At 45.4% G+C, this 20,591-nt stretch overlaps 1 protein-coding gene across 4 annotated transcripts in view; it reads left to right on the top strand.

The window, feature by feature from the left end:
* The window catches only part of ORC5 (origin recognition complex subunit 5), a 202,680-nt gene that overhangs the window by 43,649 nt on the left and 138,440 nt on the right, over positions 1-20,591 (top strand). For 2 of the 4 annotated variants that reach the window (XM_054017953.1, XM_054017925.1), the window contains exons 1-3: positions 4,985-5,058; positions 7,242-7,434; positions 10,835-10,927. In XM_054017953.1, coding sequence (XP_053873928.1) covers positions 7,324-7,434; positions 10,835-10,927 — 204 coding nt within the window. In that variant the 5' untranslated portion in view covers positions 4,985-5,058; positions 7,242-7,323. Of the gene's footprint in view, positions 1-4,984; positions 5,059-5,425; positions 5,803-7,241; positions 7,435-10,834; positions 10,928-20,591 lie in introns of those variants that run through there. The other 2 variants (XM_054017932.1, XM_054017942.1) reach the window with 2 other exon arrangements.

Genomic DNA, 20,591 nt, shown 5'->3' with positions numbered 1-20,591 from the left:
TGCAGTTAAACCTAGCGAGTCCCCCGCGTAGACAGCGCTATGTCGACGGGAGAATTCTCCCGTCGACATAGCTACCACCTCTCAGGGAGGTGGAGTACCTACACTGACGAGAGAACCCCTCCCATCGGCATAAGAAACGTCTTCACTGAAGCACTACAGTGGCACAGCGGCACCGATGCACCATTTTAAGTGTAAACAAGCCCTAAGACAAGAGATAACAGATGGAGTGAGTACAGTGAGGAAGTATGCTGGAAAGAAACAATGAGGCAATATATTGGTCAGCATTGCAGGCCATGGTTTAGGCACACCAGCAGCTATTGTCAAGGTTTTTGCAGGCATCATGGCAAAGGAGAGTTTTGAAGAGGGATTTGAAGGTGGATGATGAGATAGCTTTGCAATGTTCATGGGGAGCAACTCCCAAGGATATGGACAGCATGGGAGAAATCATGAAGATGTTTGAAAATTTAACAAGTGGGCAATGGAAGTGGCATCATGGTCCAATTGGACTGGGCGAACACTGGCAGCACAGTAGTGAATGAGATGATAGGTAGAGTGGGGATTGACTGTGAAGGGCCTTGAAAGTGAAGACATGTGGCTTATGTTTGATGCAATATAGACAAGGAGTCCATGAAGGGATTCAAAGAGAGGGTTGGAGCAGAGCGGTAGATCTGTGAATAGTCTACATACAGAGAGATGGTAGCTGAATTTGTGTTTGTGGATGAGATCACCTGGAGATAAGGTTGTGACGAAGTGGGACTGTTCTTAATGTTTCCTCTAAATACTGTGTGGGTGCCTGAGTTTCCCCTATGCATTTCTTAAGTCTTCAGTGTGCATAAATGGCCAACGCTCTGTGTCCTGGCAACAAATGGCTGGGGCCCTTCCCCCCTGCAAGGGAATAGCTAAAGGTAAACAAAGAGATCAGTAAAAAGAAGAACAGGAGTACTTGTGGCACCTTAGAGACTAACAAATTTATTAGAGCATAAGCTTTCGTGGACTACAGCCCACTTCTTCGGATGCATATAGAATGGAACATATAATGAGGAGATATATATACACACATACAGAGAGCATAAACAGGTGGGAGTTGTCTTACCAACTCTGAGAGGCCAATTAATTAAAAAAAAAAAAAAAAAAAAAAAAAACTTTTGAAGTGATAATCAAGCTAGCCGAGTACAGACAGTGTGATAAGAAGTGTGAGAGTACTTACAAGGGGAGATAGTCAACGTTTGTAATGGCTCAGCCATTCCCAGTCCTTATTCAAACCGGAGTTGATTGTGTCTAGTTTGCATATCAATTCTAGCTCTGCAGTCTCTCTTTGGAGTCTGTTTTTGAAGTTTTTCTGTTGTAATATAGCCACCCGCAGGTCTGTCACTGAATGACCAGACAGGTTAAAGTGTTCTCCCACTGGTTTTTGAGTATTTTGATTCCTGATGTCAGATTTGTGTCCATTAATTCTTTTGCTGAGCCATTACAAACGTTGACTATCTCCCCTTGTAAGTACTCTCACACTTCTTATCACACTGTCTGTACTCGGCTAGCTTGATTATCACTTCAAAAGTTTTTTTTTTTTTTTCTTCTTAATTAATTGGCCTCTCAGAGTTGGTAAGACAACTCCCACCTGTTTATGCTCTCTGTATGTGTGTATATATATCTCCTCATTATATGTTCCATTCTATATGCATCCGAAGAAGTGGGCTGTAGTCCACGAAAGCTTATGCTCTAATAAATTTGTTAGTCTCTAAGGTGCCACAAGTACTCCTGTTCTTCTTTTTGCGGATACAGACTAACACGGCTGTTACTCTGAAAGAGATCAGTGACCTCCTGGCCTGGAAAAAAGACAAAGGCCAAAAAGGAGGGGCTGGTGGGGGTTTCAGTTTGGAGCTGGCTGGGGACGGGAAGTGAGGGCAGATGGGGTTGTCTGGCTCGCTGGGCCCCAGAATGGACCCAACTAAGTGGGCCTGTTCTCTGTACCTACAAGCTCTGTTTTAAACCGTGTTCCTGTCATCTAATAAATCTCTGTTTTACTGGCTGGCTAAAAGTCATATCTGACTACGAAGTTAGGGTGCATGCAGGACCCTCTGGCTTCCCCAGGACCCCGCATGGGCGAACACGCTGTGGGGAAACGCACGGAGGGGCATATGCTGAATGCTCCAGGAAGGTGAAGTCGTGTGAGCTTCTTGCCCTAAAGACAGTCTGCTCCAAGGGAGAGGAGGCTCCCCAAAGTCCTGACTGGCTTTGTGGGGAGCAGTTCCAAAGCGTTGCCCGGGGACTCCGTAACAAAGGTGTAAAGGGAGACGAGAAGGGGACCAAGAACAGAGTCCTGTGGAACCCCCACAGAAAATTGGAGGGCAGATGAGAAGGGTAGTCTTAAAGACACACTGAAGGAGCAATTAGAGGTGAGATAGACTCAGAGAAGCCAAGGGAGGACAAGATTGCAAGAAGATTGATTGCGTGAAAGGCAGCTGACAGGTCAAGAGAATCAAGGATGGAGTACAGGTTCTTAGCTTTAGTTAGAAGTCATTAGAGCTTTTGGCAAGAGTGTTTTTCAGTGGAATGCAAGGGACAGAAGCCAGACTAGAGAGGGTCTAAAATGGAATTAAAGGAGAGGAACTCCAGATAGTGATAGTATTGCCCCACTCCTTTTTTTTTTTTCCTTTCCACTCTTTCTAACTTCATTCTGGATTTTTTTTTTTAACCCATATATGCCTATAGCTCTGTATTATGTCCCCCCTCCCCTTTGGCTGGTTTACTAGGATTGTATATGTTTTTGTGTGTGAACCTTAAGTATAACAAATCACAATTTGTAAACACTTGTTTTGCATTTCACTCATTTTAGGCAGTGAAACTAAACTGGAGAGTGGGTATTACATCTTGGTTCTCATGAACTAGCACTGCACTATTGTGTTTGAGTTTTTAAACACAGTAGTGGAATATTTAAACGTAATAAAATTTTTCATTGAAATTTAAAAATGCTATTTTTGTAAGTGTTTTGTAAAAGGTAGCTTTACAAAACTTAATTTGTATTAATGCATGAACATTCTTTTCAGATAAATCATATTCCACATTGGTATACATAATAGTTTAGGGCATACTGCATACTAATTTTCTTTAATTTTATTCTGTTAGTAACATTTAGAAAATGTGTTAGCAACAAGACAGATGCAAATGTCTCTAGAGCCTCCCTGAGACATTGATATAGTAGTGTATACTAGCTAGTGCAACAGTTCTTTCAATCTGTTATAGTCCTTCCTCCCTCCCTATCCCTCCCCACCTCCCACAGGGAACAACTTAAAGGTTACTCCCAATTATACACAATGAACTAATAAATGGAGACTTAACATATATTTCTCTTTAAACTCGATAGGGAGTTAACAGGAGTTAAACTGAAAACTCAAGGAATTAGTTAAATATTTATAATATTTGTACCCATGATTTTTTCCATCTTTAATCTCAGTCCTTTTAGGCTCCACAGTTGCTGGCAATCACAATCAAACAACTTCAGATTCAGGTCTGAGTGTGGCACAGCAACATAAATATCTATCTTGGTGATGGAAGGCTTCTTAAATAAACTATAGCTTCTTCCTCTTCACGGAGGAATTATTGTAAAGTGGCTTTCAGCACAGACATCCAAACACTCTTGACTTCCAGTGGTGAGAGTAATGTAGCCCTTGTAATCTATAAATTACCATGGGTTTCAAATGCAGATTTAAGTCTAAAATGCAGCCGAGGCTGATCTCTGAAACAAGCTGGAGAAAGACAGCCTCCACTTCTGCTGCCCTGGGCCCAGCACATGCAAGGGACCGAGTCCTGACAAAGCCCCGGACTCTGTCTGATCCCCTGGGCCCAGCACCAGCCTTTACAAATGGTGGCTTCAAATCTCAATCTCTCTCCTCCAGACTGGTGATGATATAAGGAAAATTTAATCAATCACTCAGAGAGGTTGTGTGAAAATGCTCAGAAGCCTCCCAGCTAGCTCCCAGGCTGCTCCCTGTCTTCCCCATCTGCCAACCAGAGGCTGCTCCCCATCTTTCCCCATCCCATGCACCATCCTTTGGGCTGCTCCCCATCTTCCCACATCTCATCCCCATCAGCCATCACTCAGCTGCTCCCCCTCCACTCCCTAGCTGCTCCCCATCTTTCCCCATCCACCCCCCCATCCCCCGGCTGCTCCCTGTCTTCCCCCATTTCGTCCCATCCCCCGGCTGCTCCCTGTCTTCCCCCATTTCGTCCCATCCCCCGGCTGCTCCCCATCCACTCTCCGGCTGCTCCCTGTCTTTCCCCATCCATCACCCCCCAGCTGCTCCCTGTCTTCCCCCATCCGTCACCCCCCCGACAGATGCTCCCCTCTATCCCCCATCCCATCCTGAGCTTTCATCCCCCGGCTGCTCCCCTCCATCATCCGGCTGCTCCGACTTTCCTCATCCACCACTCCCGGGTTGCTCCCCCTCTACTCCCCATCTGGGATGATTTAGTTGGGAATTGGTCCTGCTTTGAGCAGGGGGTTGGACTAGATGACCTCCTGAGGTCCCTTCCAGCCCTGATATTCTATGATCTTCCCCCATCCCCTCTGCCACCCCCCCCGGCTGCTCCCGCTCAGCTGCTCCCCATCTTCCCCCATCCCATCCCCAACCCATCCACCCCCAGCTGCTCCCCCACTTCCCGCACCGCATCCGCATCGCATCGCCCCGGCTGCGCCTCCTGCGGCTGCTCCGCATCTTCCCCCAGCCCAGCCCCCTCTGCTGCCACCTGCCCCCCGACTCTCTCCCTCCACCGCCCCGTCTTCCCCGTCCCATCCCCGCATCTGCCAGCCCGCGGGCTGCTCCGCCTCCTCCCCTTCAGCGCCGCCAAGGCCTCGGAGGCACAATCCCCCTCCCGCCCTTAACCTCGGGTATGGGCACAATATGGGCGCCGATGCTGGGAGACTTCAATTTCCCAACGCGCATGTGCACACAGTAGGCACGTGCGCATTCAGGGGAACCATAGGCGCAAGGTGCGCCTGCGCAACGGCAGGCGCTCGGTTGGGAGTCAGCGCCCGGCAAGGCAGCGTGTCGGGTTGGGGTGAGTGTCCGGCGCTGGCTGCTGGTGGACGGTTCGGGGGCCGGGAGTGCGCGTGCATCCTGCCTGGGCCCCGGCTCAGCGAGCGGGGCGGTGACCGGGAGCCTGCATCAGGGGGGCCGGGCCTGGGTCGGGAGGGGAGCGTCAGGGCTGCCCCGACACCGAAGGAGCCAGAAGGGGAGGGGCAGGATCCTCCCGAACGCAGCCGTGTCCTGGGGGCGGAGGGGCCAGGGGCCCCCACGTCCTGGCGCAGCTGCGGCCAGGCTCGGAGTGAGGGGGGAGCTGTGGGGCGAAGTCCTGGCGCGCAGGGGCACGGAGCGTGGGGTTGCCCCGGGCGGGATTGCCCGTTCCAGGCGCTTTCCGCTGGCTGTTGGGCTGAAGTGTTGGCAGAGCTGAGGGATGTTTACATGCAAACTCCGCCCCCTCCCTTAGTGCTGGGGGTGTGGGTCCGGGCGGGGTTGCTACCTGCTGCAAAGGTGTGGGGGATAATGGCTACAGCCAGGTGCCCCTGCGATTTCCACCTGCCCTGACAATGACAAGGTGCTGGCTGGAGCAGAGGTACACGGTTGAATTCCTTCCCCTGAAATTGAGGGGGATAGTGTATCTGTGGCATTGGTAAAGTAGCCGCCTACCTCAAAGCTTGCAGCAAAGTCTTGCTATGCAGGGTCGGTTGTTTGGTGAGTCCTGGGCTTATTCTGAATCCTGTGTGGAGTATACCGTAGTGCCTTCGGGAGGTGGCAAAATAAGGTGATTGTATTGTCCTCATGCACTAATGCGATGTCATGACCTGGCAGCACAAATAGTGTGATGTCAAGATGCACTTTCACACAATGATATTGTTTTTTTCATGCTGAAGAAATGGGTAGCAAACCTTGAGAATCAGGACTATTTGGTTCTCCCCTTCCAGTCCAAGAACAGGGATGCTGTTCTTTTTTCTTTCATTGTACAATATGCCTAAAAAGGTTTGCCCTCCCATGGGTATTTTAATGTTTGTAAAGCACTTGGTGTACCATCTTTACACTGATAACTCACAGGTCTACCTCTCAGCTAATGCGGTATCTTGCTTCATCTAGTCCTATCTCAGCTTGTTTTTCTGACATCTCTTCCTTGATGTCCAGTCATCATTTTACATTTTGTCTTTTTTCTCAGGTTCTCCCATCTGGCCATTTTCTTTATCAGAGTAGACAACACCGCTATTCTCCCTGTCACTCAGGTAGTGTAGCTTTTAGGTGTCCTCTTTGACTGGGCCATTGTGTTTTTTTTATCTTGCTTTCAAAAAAAAAAAATCTTTAAAATCTAGCCCCCCTACCCCCTAGTAAGTGAAGACTCATGAAACCCTCATCCTGACTTGACTGCTGTAACTTTTGCTTTCCTCCAGTCTATTCAGATTAAAGATCATTTTTCTGGTTCATCGTTCTGATCACATTGAATCCCTCTTTGAGGTGTCCACCTGCTCCCCATTGACTTCCACATCAAATATATACGTTTCTTATTGTTACCTTTTAAGTCTCTTCATAACTTAGCCCCATCTCCTAACTGATTTAGTAACCTATTATGATGTCAGCCCCTGCTTTTACTCTGCAAGTGTTCCCATCCCTTATCACCCACCCATCAGCTGCTTGCTTAAACACCTCTATGCTTGCTGCCATGCTGCCCCTTATGCTTAAGGAAAACTCCCTGATGAATATCTGAAGAGCCACTATTTTATCCTTCATATCCTTCTTTAAGGCTGGTCTCTGCTGTGATGCTTACTAATCTCATCTTGCTAATCATGGCTAAGCAGATGACCAGCTGAGACTAATTTCTTTTCTTTCCTTTCTCTACTCCTTTACTTCCTATCTTTACCCTCAAAAAATAAAGTAAAAACCAACTGCAATCCATGTAACTAGCAAAGTTGTGACAGCATATTCATTGCTCATTTGTTGTATCCACCCCTGCCCTTTTGTTTGTGTCTTTAAGTTGTAAACCTTCGAGGGCAGGTATTCTCTTTTTTGTTTCTATTTCTGTATAATGCCCAGCACTATTGGGCCTCAGTCCTGAATGGGGTCTTTGGGTTCTACTGTCATATAAGTAACTAATCATCATTGCCATTGGTTACAAAGTCTGATTGTAAGAAGAGATTGTCACCTCTTATTTAGTTTACTTTTATTTCTCCACATATGAAAAAATAATATTTTATTTTCCAGGTCATCGCTTTGATCCTTCTTGCCTCTTGGAAGGTGCCATGCAAATGCAGTTGGATGACTGATGACAGAAACTTGAATCAAAATGCCTAATTTCGAACATCCAGAGTATCCCGAAGCTACCTTGCTTCACCTGGAAAGTATGGTGCCCTGTCGAGAATCCCAAGTGTCATCACTGTTGTCAATATTTGGAGAGGTAGCTCTTTCAATATTGTGTATTTGGGTAGATTTATAGATGCTTGTTTTTACGGACAGGCTGAAAACAAACTTAAATGTATTATTACTCTGAGCTAGGCTAGCTGTTTACATTGTAATTTGAGATCTTGTTTGATAAACTTGAAAACACAAGATCCTCTAGCTGCTGTAAGCAAGGGGGAGCTTTATAGCTATTTTTCCACTCCTGGCTGCTGTTAGTGGCTTTCCAGTACCAGTCATTCTTAGCTGCTGTGAGGTGTGATGGGAAAGATCCTTGCCTCTCTCACAACTCATCTTTTCTTGGGTGGTCCTCCCATATGGGTAACTCTGGTACCTGTCTCTGCTGTTGTGCCGGTAGCTTTCCCAACAGAAACAACATGAAACATGATTCTTGATAATTTCATTGCTGTCCATAAGGCTCTGGAATAGCTGCTATAAAACTGACCAGAGACGTGTTAATTTTTACTCTACTGGTGCTTGGCAAAGCTATTGCAGTGGCAAAGGCAATGGAGCTGTTTATCTGCAGACTCTGGGAAGGCAGCATGGTATCAATTTACATTCAGTTAACAATACGTAAATTGATGTTGATAGTTTGTCTGGTACTGCATTTGATTTTTACAAGGTGTAGTATATTTATAAAGCTTAAATACTGGATTTTGATGTATTTATTGTAGCTATAAAGGCTGGAAGCTTAATTTGGTTTTTAAACAAAAGCTTAAATTCTGCAGAATCTTTATGGCTTAGGCTGTCCCCATACTTTCCAGGGTAAACTTCCTGCTTGCCACTGGAGAGTGAATTTTTCAAGCATTGCCTTCAGAACATATTGAAGACTTACCTTTACTCAGGCACTTGTTTTTAAGTCATGACCTGAGTGCATTTAGTTTTTGTTATTCAGAAGATGTTTTCTCTGTTAACTTTGTCAGTTTGGGTGTCTTAGTTAATTTTAAAAAAATATGTACAGCTGCCTTAAAGCTACAATGGGCACATTTTGACAAAAAAACAAATACAATTCATTCTGAAGATATATTTGCTTCCAATCTTTCCCCTCTAATCTCAATTCTCTCATTTTTATTTTATTTTTTTAGTTTCTCCACACTTCCTCCTTTTCATTCAATTAAACTGCTTTGGGTTATCCTTTTTAATCATAGGGACATAGGTTTTAACAGGAAGGTAAAATTTTCAAAGCACGTAAGTGACTTAGGCTCCTAAGATACTTATGGTTTGGGTAAAATTTTAAATATCAGCAGCTGCGAAAATGGCTACTCAGGCTTTGGGAAACAATAGAAGAGCTTCAGATATTTTTATTAGCCCTTAAAATGATTTATAATTTGATAAAGTTTACCTTGAGAAATATAGCATGAATACTGGGTAACAACTATGGTTTTAGGTATTATGGGTGAGGAGGCTTGCCCCCTCTCTGTCTTCCTCTCCTTCCATGTTCCAATATCTTCTGTCTTAGCCCTTCTGTAACTTGTATTTATCACTTCAGAATTTGAGAAATTACACTTTTTTAGTTTTAAGCCTAAATTAACTGCTTTCCATTATAGAAAATATCAGGAGGGTGGAAGTTGATATTTAGCTTTTTGAGTCTAAAAGAGAGTATATCTACACTGCCAAAAAAAACCAAAAATGCATAGTAATACTCAGAGCCTGGGTCTACAGACTTGGACTCGTGCTACAGTGCTAAAAATAAAGGTGCAGACTTTCCTGCTTGGGCTCTGCAACCTGGGAAAGGGGTAGGTCTCAGGACCTGAGCTCCGGCACAACCGGGAACATCTAAACTGCTATTCCCCATCATTGGAGATTTTTAAGAGCAGGTTAGACAAACACCTGTCAGGGATGGTCTAGATCAGGGGTCTCAAACTCAAATGATCACGAGGACCACATGAGGACTAGTACATTGGCCCGAGGGCCGCATTACTGACACCTCCCCCTCCCCCCCCCCGCCACCCTCGGCCCCGCCCCCACTCCAACCCTTCCATGGGGCCCCACCTCTTCCCACTCCTTCCCTGCCCCTATTCCAGCCCCCAGGGGGTGCAGGAGGGGTGTGGCAGGGGCTCAGGGCAGGGAGTTGGGGTGTGGGGTGCAGGAGGGGGCTCAGGGCAGTGGGTTGAGGTGTGGGATGCAGGAGGGGTGAGGAGTTCGGCAGGGGGTTCAGGGCAGTGGGTCGGTGTGTGGCAGGGGGTCGGGGTGCAGGGTGTGGCAAGGCGCTCAGGGCAGGGGATTCGGCTGCAGAAGGGTTTCAGGGGGGGCGGGCTCTGGTCCGGCACGCACCGGGGGCAGGGCAGGCTCCCTGCCTGCCTGTCTGTCCTGCCCCCGCACTGCTCAGGGATGTGTGTATTGCTGTTGCTTCAGGCACTGCCCCCAGCATCTCCCATTGACTGGGAACGGGGAGCCACAGCCAATGGGAGCTGCTGGGGGCAGTGCCTGAAGCAACATCAACATACACACCAATGTGCCCCCCATTCCCCACGTTCCGGCTGCTTCTTGGCGCAGGGGCAGGGCAAGCAGGCAGGGAGCCTGCCCTGCCCCCGGTGCGCGTCGGGCCGGAGCCACTCTAGGTAAACGCTGGGGGAGGGCAGGGGGAGTAGGAGACGCGAGGAGCTTGCGGGCCGCAGAAAATTACCTCGTGGGCCGCATGTGGTCCACGGGCCGCGTGTTTGAGACCCCTTGTCTAGATAATAATTAGTCCTGCCTTGAGTGCAGGGGACTGGACTAGATGACTTACTGAGGTCCCTTCCTGTTGTACACATCTATGATTCTATGATTTTTTTTTAGTGCTGTAGTATGAGCCTGAGGCTGTAGATCTTGTTTTTTGCATTGTAGATGTACCCTTAAAGGACTAGAGTCTGACATCTTTACACATGTTGAATAGTACTCTGCAATTAGTGCCATCATTATCAGTGGGACATCTTGACCAGTAAGCTACTACTCAACATGAGTAAGGGTGGCAGAATCCAGAACACTTTTTTGTCCCTAGAGAAGATTTGATCTAACTCAGGTTAGCTAACTTGAGTTAAAATCCCAGTTGTCATTTTCTTATGAGTTAACAGATTGAAGTAAAGCCAACAAACTACCTTGTCTTCACTAGAATTTTACCTCAGTTTAGCTAACTTGAGTTAAGAACACACCCTTTGCCTAATGAAGAGACAGCCTTAATGATCTGGGAGTTTCAGTGGTGGCATTAGGGCGTTTTTTGAACCCTGCTCTCAGGTTTGGAGGATCATAGAATCAAAGTGAGAAAATACCATGTTGCATCTTAATTGGAGTGTTCTGTATTTGAGTCTCTTAATTTAAAACAAAGCTTTTCTTCTGGCAGCAAACGAGATGAGCCAAAGTTCTCTAAATCTCAGAAAAAAAGAGAATGTTAGGTATTAAAATTTTTAAACTTTTTTTTCTAGCGTCAACATTTTAGCTTCCCATCCATCTTTATCTATGGACATACCTCTAGTGGCAAGACCTATGTGATGCAAACTCTTCTAGAAACATTAGAGGTAAGAATAAATTCTTACGAAATTCATAAAACACTTTGAGCCAATGAGGAATTAAAAAAAGTTCCCAAACTAGCTACTTTAAATTTGATGGAGAATTGCAAGAACAATTTATTTTGCACCTATTTCTTGCCTGTTATTCTTACAGTATCTCTTCTACTTATTGCTTGATTGCCACATAAAACAGCTTCTTTCTCATCAAGGATGCTGCACAACATAATGCAAATTAAAATAGAATAAACTCATAAAATTCAAAATTGATAAAAGGAAATGTTCTGGAGTTGGTGGGTCCACTACAGAAAGATGGGTGAATGGTCATTAATAAAGGGCCAGTGTTGAACATAATAAGCCTGACTTGAAATTAAAAAAAACAAGCAAACAAAAATACACCTCTACCCCGATATAATGCTGTCCTCAGGAGCCAAAAAATCTTACGTTATAGGTGAAACCGCGTTATATCGAACTTGCTTTGATCTGCTGGAGTGCGCAGCCCCGCCCCCCCAGAGCACTGCTTTACTGTGTTATATCTGAATTAGTGTTATATTGGGTCGCGTTATATCTGGGTAGAGGTGTACTTGGATTTGTGTTTTTTTTTTTTTTTTTTTAAGTGGGGAGTGGTAAACTAAGATGGCTGTCTGGACTAATTGCAACAAAGACATCACTCACTGAACTGAGACAATCATTTACAGCTCACTTTTTTTGAGCTGAGAAATTCACCTTTCAATCCATTTTATTTGCATATAAAATTGTATTTGTATGCATTCTACAAATACTAATCCCAAAATGCTATTGGTTGTTGGCTATTTGTATTACAATGATGCCTAGAAGTCCTGATCGTGTTCAAAGCACCATTTCATTAGGTCTTGTACAGTATTTGAGTAACAAATTAATCATCTTGTAATCAGAAATGCATCATCATTCACCATTTTCTAACATAATTTACAAAAGTAAAAATTAAGAATCTGAATAACTCGTGTGAAGCCATATAATTGCTTAAATAAATATGGGGGGGGGGTAATATCCTCCTGGTTAGCAAAATGAAGTACCAAAATATACCAACTAAAGTGAATGATTCTCTCTCTAGGAAAATTTCTAAAGTACAAATGCAAAACAAGATTAAAATAAATAATTTAAATCAAGTTTTCCTGTTCACTGATTTAATTCATTATTAAAATTAGGGCTGTCAAGCAATTAAAAAAAATTAAAAAATTAATCACAATTAATCACACAATTAAACAATAGAATACCATTTATATAAATATTTTTGGATGTTTTCCTCATTTTCAAATATATTAACTTCAATTACAACACAGACTACAAAGTGTGCAGTGCTCACTTTATATTTTTTATTATATATATTTGAACTGTAAAAACAAAAGAAATAGTATTTTTCAATTCACTTAGTACAAGTACTGTAGTGCAATCTCTATATCATGAAAGTTGAACTTACAGTTGTAGAATTATGTATAAAAAATAACTGCATTCAAAAATAAAACAATGTTAAACTTTAGAGCCTACAAGTCCACTCAGCCCTACTTCTTGTTCAGCCAATTGCTAAGACAAACAAGTTTGTTTACATTTGCAGGAGATAATGCTGCCCGCTTCTTGTTTACAATGTCACCTGAAAGTGAGAACAGGCGTTTGCATGGCACTGCTATAACTGGCATTGCAAGATATTTACGTGCCAGATGCACTAAAGATTCATATGTTCCTTCATGCTTCAACCATCATTCCAGAGGACATGCTGATGACAGGTTCTGCTCGATAACGATCCAAAGCAGTGCAGACTGATGCATGTTCATGTTCATCATCTGAGTCAGATGCCACCAGCAGAAGGTTGATTTTCTTTTTTGGTGGTTCAGGTTCTAAAGTTTCCTCATCGGAGTGTTGCTCTTTTCAGACTTCTGAAAGCATGCTCCACACACCCCATCCCTCTAAGATTTTGGAAGGCACTTCCGATTCTTAAACCTTGGGTCAAGTGCTGTTGCTATCTTTAGAAATCTCACATTGGTACCGTCTTTGCATTTTGTCACATCTGCAGTGAAAGTGTTCATACAATGAACAACATGCTGGGTCATCATCTGAGACTGCTATAACATGAAATATATGGCAGAATGTGAGTAAAACACAGATCAGGAGACATACAATTCATGGAAGCATGTCCTCTGGAATGGTGGCCAAAGTATGAAGTGGCATACAAATGGTTAGCATATCTGGCACGTAAATACCTTGCAGTGATAACTACAAAAGTGCCATGTTAATGTCTGTTCTCCCTTTCAGGCGACATTTTAAATAAGAAGCGGGCAGCATTATCTCTCTTCAATGTAAACAAACTTGTTTGTCTTAGCGAATGGCTGAACGAGAAGTTGGACTGAGTGGACTTGTAGGCTCTAAAGTTTTACATTGTTTTGTTTTTAAGTTCAGTTATGTAACAAATAAATCTATATTTGTAAGTTGCGCATTCACGATAGAGATTGCACTACAGTACTTATTATGAGGTCAACTGAAAAATACTACTTGTTCATCCTTTTTACAGTGCAAATATTTGTAATAAAAATAATAGATCACTGTATACTTTGTATTATGTGTGGTAATTGAAATTAATATATTTGAAAATGTAGAAAAACATCCAAAATATTTAATTTCAATTGGTATTCTGTTTAACAGTGCTAATAAAACTGGGATTAATCACAATTAATTTTTTTTGAGTTAATCGCGTGAGTTAACTGTGATTAATGGACAGTCCTAATTAAAATTGATGGTTTTAATCCCTTAGATTTTAAATCAGTGTGCCCTGATGTGCAGTTACACTGGTTAGCTATGTGCACAGCTAGCAGAGTGAGTCAAGATGATTTTTTTTTTTTAATTAACTAAATGTCTTGAAGCCCTATTGGCCATGTTGTTCACGGATTTATGGGACAATACAAAATATGGAGAATATTGACTTCAATAATGTAATCTAAATTATGATTAATTGTATCATTATAAACCTTCACTTTTGGGTTTCAAATGTTATTTCCTGTTTGAATATGAAATTCAGTATTAGTTGGGTGTTAAAATTTAAGGTAGATGTAGACCTCTTGCAAGATAGCAGATGTATAAAGCTTAAATATTGGACCTTGATGTATTTATTTAACTTCCCAATAGACTGCCATAATTGAAAGCTCAGTTTGCAAACCTGCTGTCGTGAGTTAATAAGCATGTTTTAAGGTTTGATTTGAACAATGTGATAAGGTAAATAAGATGTCATATAAAATATGAGCTTTGAGAATCTTGGAGCTAGGCCAGCCTAACTTTGTCCACCCTGTTGGCTTCTTTTATTGATTCCCCTCTTCCTTTACATGACTTGTTTTTGTTGTTGTTGTTGTTGTTTGGCTAAAAATTGCATCCTGTTTGCGCACTTAACCATGTGAATTTTTGTTGCATTGTTGGTGGTGCCTGAGCAGCTGCAGCCCTCTCCCTTTAATTGGTTAACTGGTTAAATGATATAATTTTAATAGTTTAAACAGCTATCTTTTTAAAACTATATTTACATCCCTAGTTAGGATAAGTCCAAGAGAAGGCCTCTGTCTAGGTATTGCTGAAGTGGACAAAGTTTTTCATATACGTAACCATTACATCCTTTTGGGTGCCTCCATACGTGAGGGACTCAGAACATGTTCCATTAGGTCCAAAGTAGCCTCTACAGCTTGTCTGAAGAATATCTGTGGCCTGGTCTACACTAGGCGTTTATGTCGAAGTTAGCGCCGTTACATCGAATTAACCCTGCACCCGTCCACACCGCGAAGGTATTTAGTTCGACATAGAGGTCTCTTTAATTCGACTTCTGTACTCCTCCCCGACGAGGGGAGTAGCGCTAAATTCGACATGGCCATGTCGAATTAGGCTAGGTGTGGATGGAAATCGACGCTAATAGCTCCGGGAGCTATCCCACAGTGCACCACTCTGTTGACGCTCTGGACAGCAGTACGAGCTCGGATGCTCTGAACTGCCACACAGGAAAAGCCCCGGGAAAATTTGAATTTGAATTCCTTTTCCTGTCTGGCCAGTTTGAATCTCATTTCCTGTCTGGACATCGTGGCGAGCTCAGCAGCACTGGCAACGATGCAGAGCTCTCCAGCAGTGATGGCCGTGCAATCTCAGAATAGAAAGAGGGCCCCAGCATGGACTGATCAGGAAGTCTTGGATCTCATCGCTGTGTGGGGCGATGAGTCCGTGCTTTCCGAGCTGCGATCCAAAAGACGGAATGCAAAGATCTACGAGAAGATCTCTAAAGACATGGCAGAGAGAGGATACAGCCGGGATGTAACGCAGTGCCGCGTGAAAATCAAGGAGCTGAGACAAGGCTACCAGAAGACCAAAGAGGCAAACGGACGCTCCGGATCCCATCCCCAGACATCCCGTTTCTACGAGGCACTGCATTCCATCCTCGGTGCGGCCGCCACCACTACCCCACCAGTGACCGTGGACTCTGAGGATGGGATAGTGTCCACGGCTGGATCCTCGGACATGTTAGCGGACGGGGAAGATGAGGAAGGAGATGAGGAGGACGAGGCAGTCGACAGCGCTCACAACGCTGATTTCCCCGACAGCCAGGATCTCTTCATCACCCTTACAGAGATCCCCTACCAACCCTCCCCAGCCGTTACCCCGGACACAGAATCTGGGGAAGGATCAGCCAGTAAGTGTTGTAAAAATCTAAACATTTATTTGTAACAGAACAGGAATATTAACAATTTAAAAAATGGGTTTCTCATGATTAGTTTGATTAGCTTAACGGTTCAGTCATGGGCAGTGCAACTATTGAAAAAAAATCTAGCAATGTCCGGTTTTGCATGATTGTCCTGCCCAAGCCGCTCTACTGGTTAGTCACTGCTACAGCAGCTACAGTAAAATGCGGTCTATATGTCCGGGGATGGAGCAGAAATCCTCCTGTGACATCTCGAGGAAGCTCTCCTGGAGGTAATTGGAAATCCGCTGCATTAGGTTCTTGGGGAGAGCGGCCTTATTGGGTCCTCCGTAGTAGGACACGTTGCCACGCCACGAGACTATCAAGTACTCTGGAATCATTGCTCTGCACAGCATGGCGGCATACGGCCCTGGTCTTTGCAGGCTTTCCCGGAGCATTCTCTCTTTCTCGCTGTCAGAGATCCTCATGAGGGTGATGTCGCTCATGATGACCTGCTTTGAATGAGGTAGGGGAATGTTAGTGTTGGGACTGCTTTGCCGTTCCTTTACAGAACTGTAACCGCTGGTTTGCAGCCACGCGGTGGAGGCGGGAGAGGGGCAGCCAAAAGGGATCGTTCCCGGGGACAGCCGCGAGGGTGTGGGACAGGAGCAGACTTCCTGCTTGCCGAATTGCTGGCAGCAGGGACCGACATTGATTTCAATGTGAAATGAGGCCATTGCTAATATTACAGTTTTAAGCTGCCACAAGTCTACGGCTTACCATGTCTGCCTGCAACAGAAATTCCGTTCTCCTGAGAGGCTTCTCAAATGTGCTGTAGAAGACCCCAGGCACTGAATGCGAAGGCCGAGAATTCGACCTTGTGCTGAGTGCGCATGTGATAGGTGCTGTGCATGGTCTTGTTAACAGAGAAAGACTATGTTCTTTGTTCACAACTACATTTATCTTTCTGAGGAATTCACTCCCTTTTTCCCATTCCCACAGCCCCATCTGCGACTGTCTCACAACCTAGCCTGTCATCACACTCCCAGAGGCTAGCGCGGATTAGGCAGAAGAAGAAGAGGACACGGGAGGACATGTTCTCGGAGCTTATAGCCTGCTCCAGAGCCCAGGCAGCACAGCAGACCCAGTGGCGGGAGAACTTGACCCGAATGCACCAAGCCAACATGGATCGGGAGGAGAGGTGGCGTCAGGAAGACCAGCAGGCGACTCAAACCCTGCTTGGACTAATGAGGGAGCAAACGGACATGCTCCGGCGCCTTGTGGATGTTCTGCAGGAACGGAGGCAGGAGGACAGAGCCCCGCTGCAGTCCATCTCTAACCGCCCTCCCCCGCCACCAAGTCCCATACTCCCCTCACCCAAAGTGCACAGAAGGAGAGGCGGCAGAGTCCCTGCTAACTCTCACTCCACCCCTGCAGAGAGCTCGAGCAGCAGAAGGCTCTCATTCCCCAAAATTTGACAAGTTCTTTCCTTCCCGCCTGACACAAGCCCCCGTCCAAGTTTCACTTTCCCAGTTCCATGTTTGGTTGATAATAAAAAATACGTTTCTGTTAACTACTGTTTCCATCATGTTCTTTTGGAGGAGGGGGGGATAGGGGGTTGGTAATTCGACAGGACAGTCACCTTTGGCAGGGTATATAGTCGGGGGCAGGCACAGCAGCAGGGCACATACATAGTGCAGTGATGCAGTGACTAGTTACCCTGGTTAGTCTGGGAGGTTGTTTTCATGTTATGTGGTGGGGGGTGGGTTGCTCCGTGACTTTGTGGCAGGGGAGGGCAGTTACAGATCTTAAGCGGCGGTCCTTAGGCAGGATCACAGAGCCACACAGCAGGGGATCTGTAACCGTCCTCCCCCTGCCACAAAGTCACATAGACCCCCCCCATACACACAGTCCCTATCAGGAGGGGTGACAGGCTCCGTTGAAACAACCATCCCACCGCAGCGGAGCCTGTCAATCCTTGAGTTTAGAAGCTGCATTCGCGCCACTACAGTACACCCGCTCCGCACCACAGTCTACGTCCCAGTTTTAAAAAATTTCCGCGAATACAGTATTAAAGAAAACGGTGTGCTTTAACAAAGTAGAACTATTTTTATTTTGAAACGTGTGTTGGAAGTGGGGTGAAGGGGGTATGTAACTGGATAGGATAGTCAACATTAACTGGGTAAAGAAACGGGGGCAGGTTTAGCTTCTCAATACACAAACTTTAAAGTCACAGGTTACCCTGCTCACTCAGGAACTTTGCTTTCAAAGCCTTCCGGATGCACAGCGCTTCCCGCTGGTCTCTTCTAATCGCCCGGCTGTCTGGCTGTGAGTAATCAGCAGCCAGGCTATTTTCCTCAACCTCCCACCCCGCCATAAAGGTCTCCCCCTTGCTCTCACAGAGATTGTGGAGCACACAGCAAGCTGCAATAACAATGGGGATATTGGTTTCGCTGAGATCACAGCGAGTCAGTAAGCTTCTCCATCTCCCCTTGAGACGGCCAAAAGCACACTCCACCACCATTCTGCACTTGCTCAGCCGGTAGTTGAAGAGTTCTTTTTCAGTGTCCAGGGTGCCAGTATAGGGCTTCATGAGCCAGGGCATTAGCGGGTAGGCTGGGTCCCCGAGGATGACTATAGGCATCTCCACATCCCCAAGAGTTATTTTGTGGTCCGGGAAGTAAATACCTTGCTGCAGCCGTCTAAACAGACCAGAGTTCCTGAAAACACGAGCGTCATGAACCTTGCCCGGCCATCCCACGTAGATGTTGGTAAAACGTCCCCTGTGGTCCACCAGTGCTTGCAGCACCATGGAAAAGTAGCCCTTTCTGTTAATGTACTGGCTGGCCTGGTGTTCCGGTGCCAGGATAGGGATGTGAGTTCCATCTATGGCCCCACCGCAGTTTGGGAATCCCATCGCTGCGAAGCCATCTATGATCGCCTCCACGTTTCCCAGGGTGACTACCTTTGGCAGCAGTACATCAACGATTGCCTTGGCTACTTGCATCACAACAACCCCCACGGTAGATTTGCCCACCCCAAACTGGTTCGCGACTGACCGGTAGCTGTCTGGCGTTGCAAGCTTCCACAGGGCTATGGCCACTCGCTTCTGGACAGTCAGGGCTGCTCGCATCCGGGTGTCCTTGCGCTTCAGGGCAGGGGACAGCAACTCACAAAGTTCCAGGAAAGTTCCCTTCCGCATGCGAAAGTTTCGCAGCCACTGGGATTCATCCCAGACCTGCAGCACTATGCGGTCCCACCACTCAGTGCTTGTTTCCAGTGCCCAGAATCTCCTTTCCACGGCATCAACATGACCCATTGCCACCGTGATGTTCTCGGCGCTGGGTCCCCTGCTTTCTGAGAGGTCTGTGCTACTCTCAGACTTCAGGCCATCACCGCGTTGACGTAGCCTCCTCGCCTGACTTTTCTGCATCTGCCTCAGGGAAAGGTGTATGATAAGTTGCGAGGCGTTGAGAGCGGCCACAACTGCAGTGATGGTTGCAGCAGGCTCCATGCTCGCAGTGCTGTGGCGTCCGCGCTGTCACTGACTAGAAAAGTGCGCGAACTGATTTCCCGCCGGCGCTTTCAGGGAGGGAGGGCGGGAGTGATGGACGGATGACGACAGTTACCCAAAAGCACCCTGGACACATTTTTTTTACCCAGAAGGCATTTGCGGCTCCACCCAGAATTCCAGTGGGCAGCGGGGACTCCGGGAACTGTGGGATAGCTGACCACAGTGCACCACTTCCAATGTCGACGCTTTCCCCGTTAGTGTGGACTCACGAAGTCGAATTACTGTCCTTAGTGTGGACACACACGTTCGACTTTGCAATATCGATTCCAAAAATTCGATTTAAGTAAAATCGAACTACTCTCGTAGTGTAGACAAGGCCTGTGTTGCCAAGTTACTCAGGATGGCCACGCTGAATTGAAACCATACACTTAGATATATCAGTCACTTGACGTGACAACTAGATCTTTGTGCAGCTTGCGAGAACAGTTCTTTAAATTGTCTTAAACAAATTCTCCTTTGAGTAGTGGTTACTGCTACTTAATCTCCCATGAGTGAGGCGCTACTTAATCTCCCATGAGTGAGGCTCTTCTTTACAATACTTTAAAAAGGAAATAAGGATGCTTCCTACTAAACATTGTTTGAATAGATTGTCAGCATGTATCCACACTTTCCCACATCCACCGAGCCTTTGATGTGGGTTCTAATGAAGTGGAATGACTGTAATGAGCTCAGTACGGGGGCTTCTATGTATAACCTTGCATGAGAGGTTTGGTTCTGCAAGGAATGTGTGTGTCCTAGTGACTACTGCTTTCCAGAAGGTTTTGATATTCAGTGAAGAACAACATATGTTTCTTGAACCTATTTTAAGAGCTACAATTGCTACATAAGTAACCTTTCTTTCCTTCCATACATGTGAGTGACAGAATAACAAAAATGGAACCAATGTTGTTGTTCCATTAAGGCAGATAACCTTGGCTTTTGAACATTAAAAAGATACTGCCAAAATTGACAGGCCTGAAATTTTACTTAGAAGTAGCAGTAAAATCACCCCTTTCTTTTTTCTTATTTTTAAAGCTGTTTTTAGTGCTGAGATCTCCCCTCCCCCCCCCCCCCCCCCCAAGTAATGACTGAAGCAGTGGAAGAAGTCACAAAACTTGAACTCTTCTGCTGTAAACAAAATAAGGAGAGCTCTGGGTTTTCATATAATATAGGGCATGTGTTCCAGTGAAGTTTGTACATAGATTGTGCTCTCTCTCTAATTGGTCAATTTCGTTCCTCTGACCAGTCATGGAGTCCAGGTGGATTGATTTAAATTGTCAAGTGCAAAGCCTCAATTTAAATTTGTTTTAATCAGTTTTTCCATTTGTACTTCAGTTATTTTCTAAAGAGAGGTGCATTCTCATTGGTTGACATAACCATGTTGTTTTACAACCAAATAGAACCTTAACACTACATTTGGTACTTCTTTTTGCTACCTAGGAGGG

Source organism: Malaclemys terrapin, chromosome 1 (genome assembly GCF_027887155.1).
Source record: "Malaclemys terrapin pileata isolate rMalTer1 chromosome 1, rMalTer1.hap1, whole genome shotgun sequence".
Taxonomy (NCBI): Eukaryota; Metazoa; Chordata; order Testudines; family Emydidae; genus Malaclemys; species Malaclemys terrapin.
Note: the sequence above shows the minus strand (reverse complement) of the source record. Positions and strands in the feature narration are given on the sequence as shown.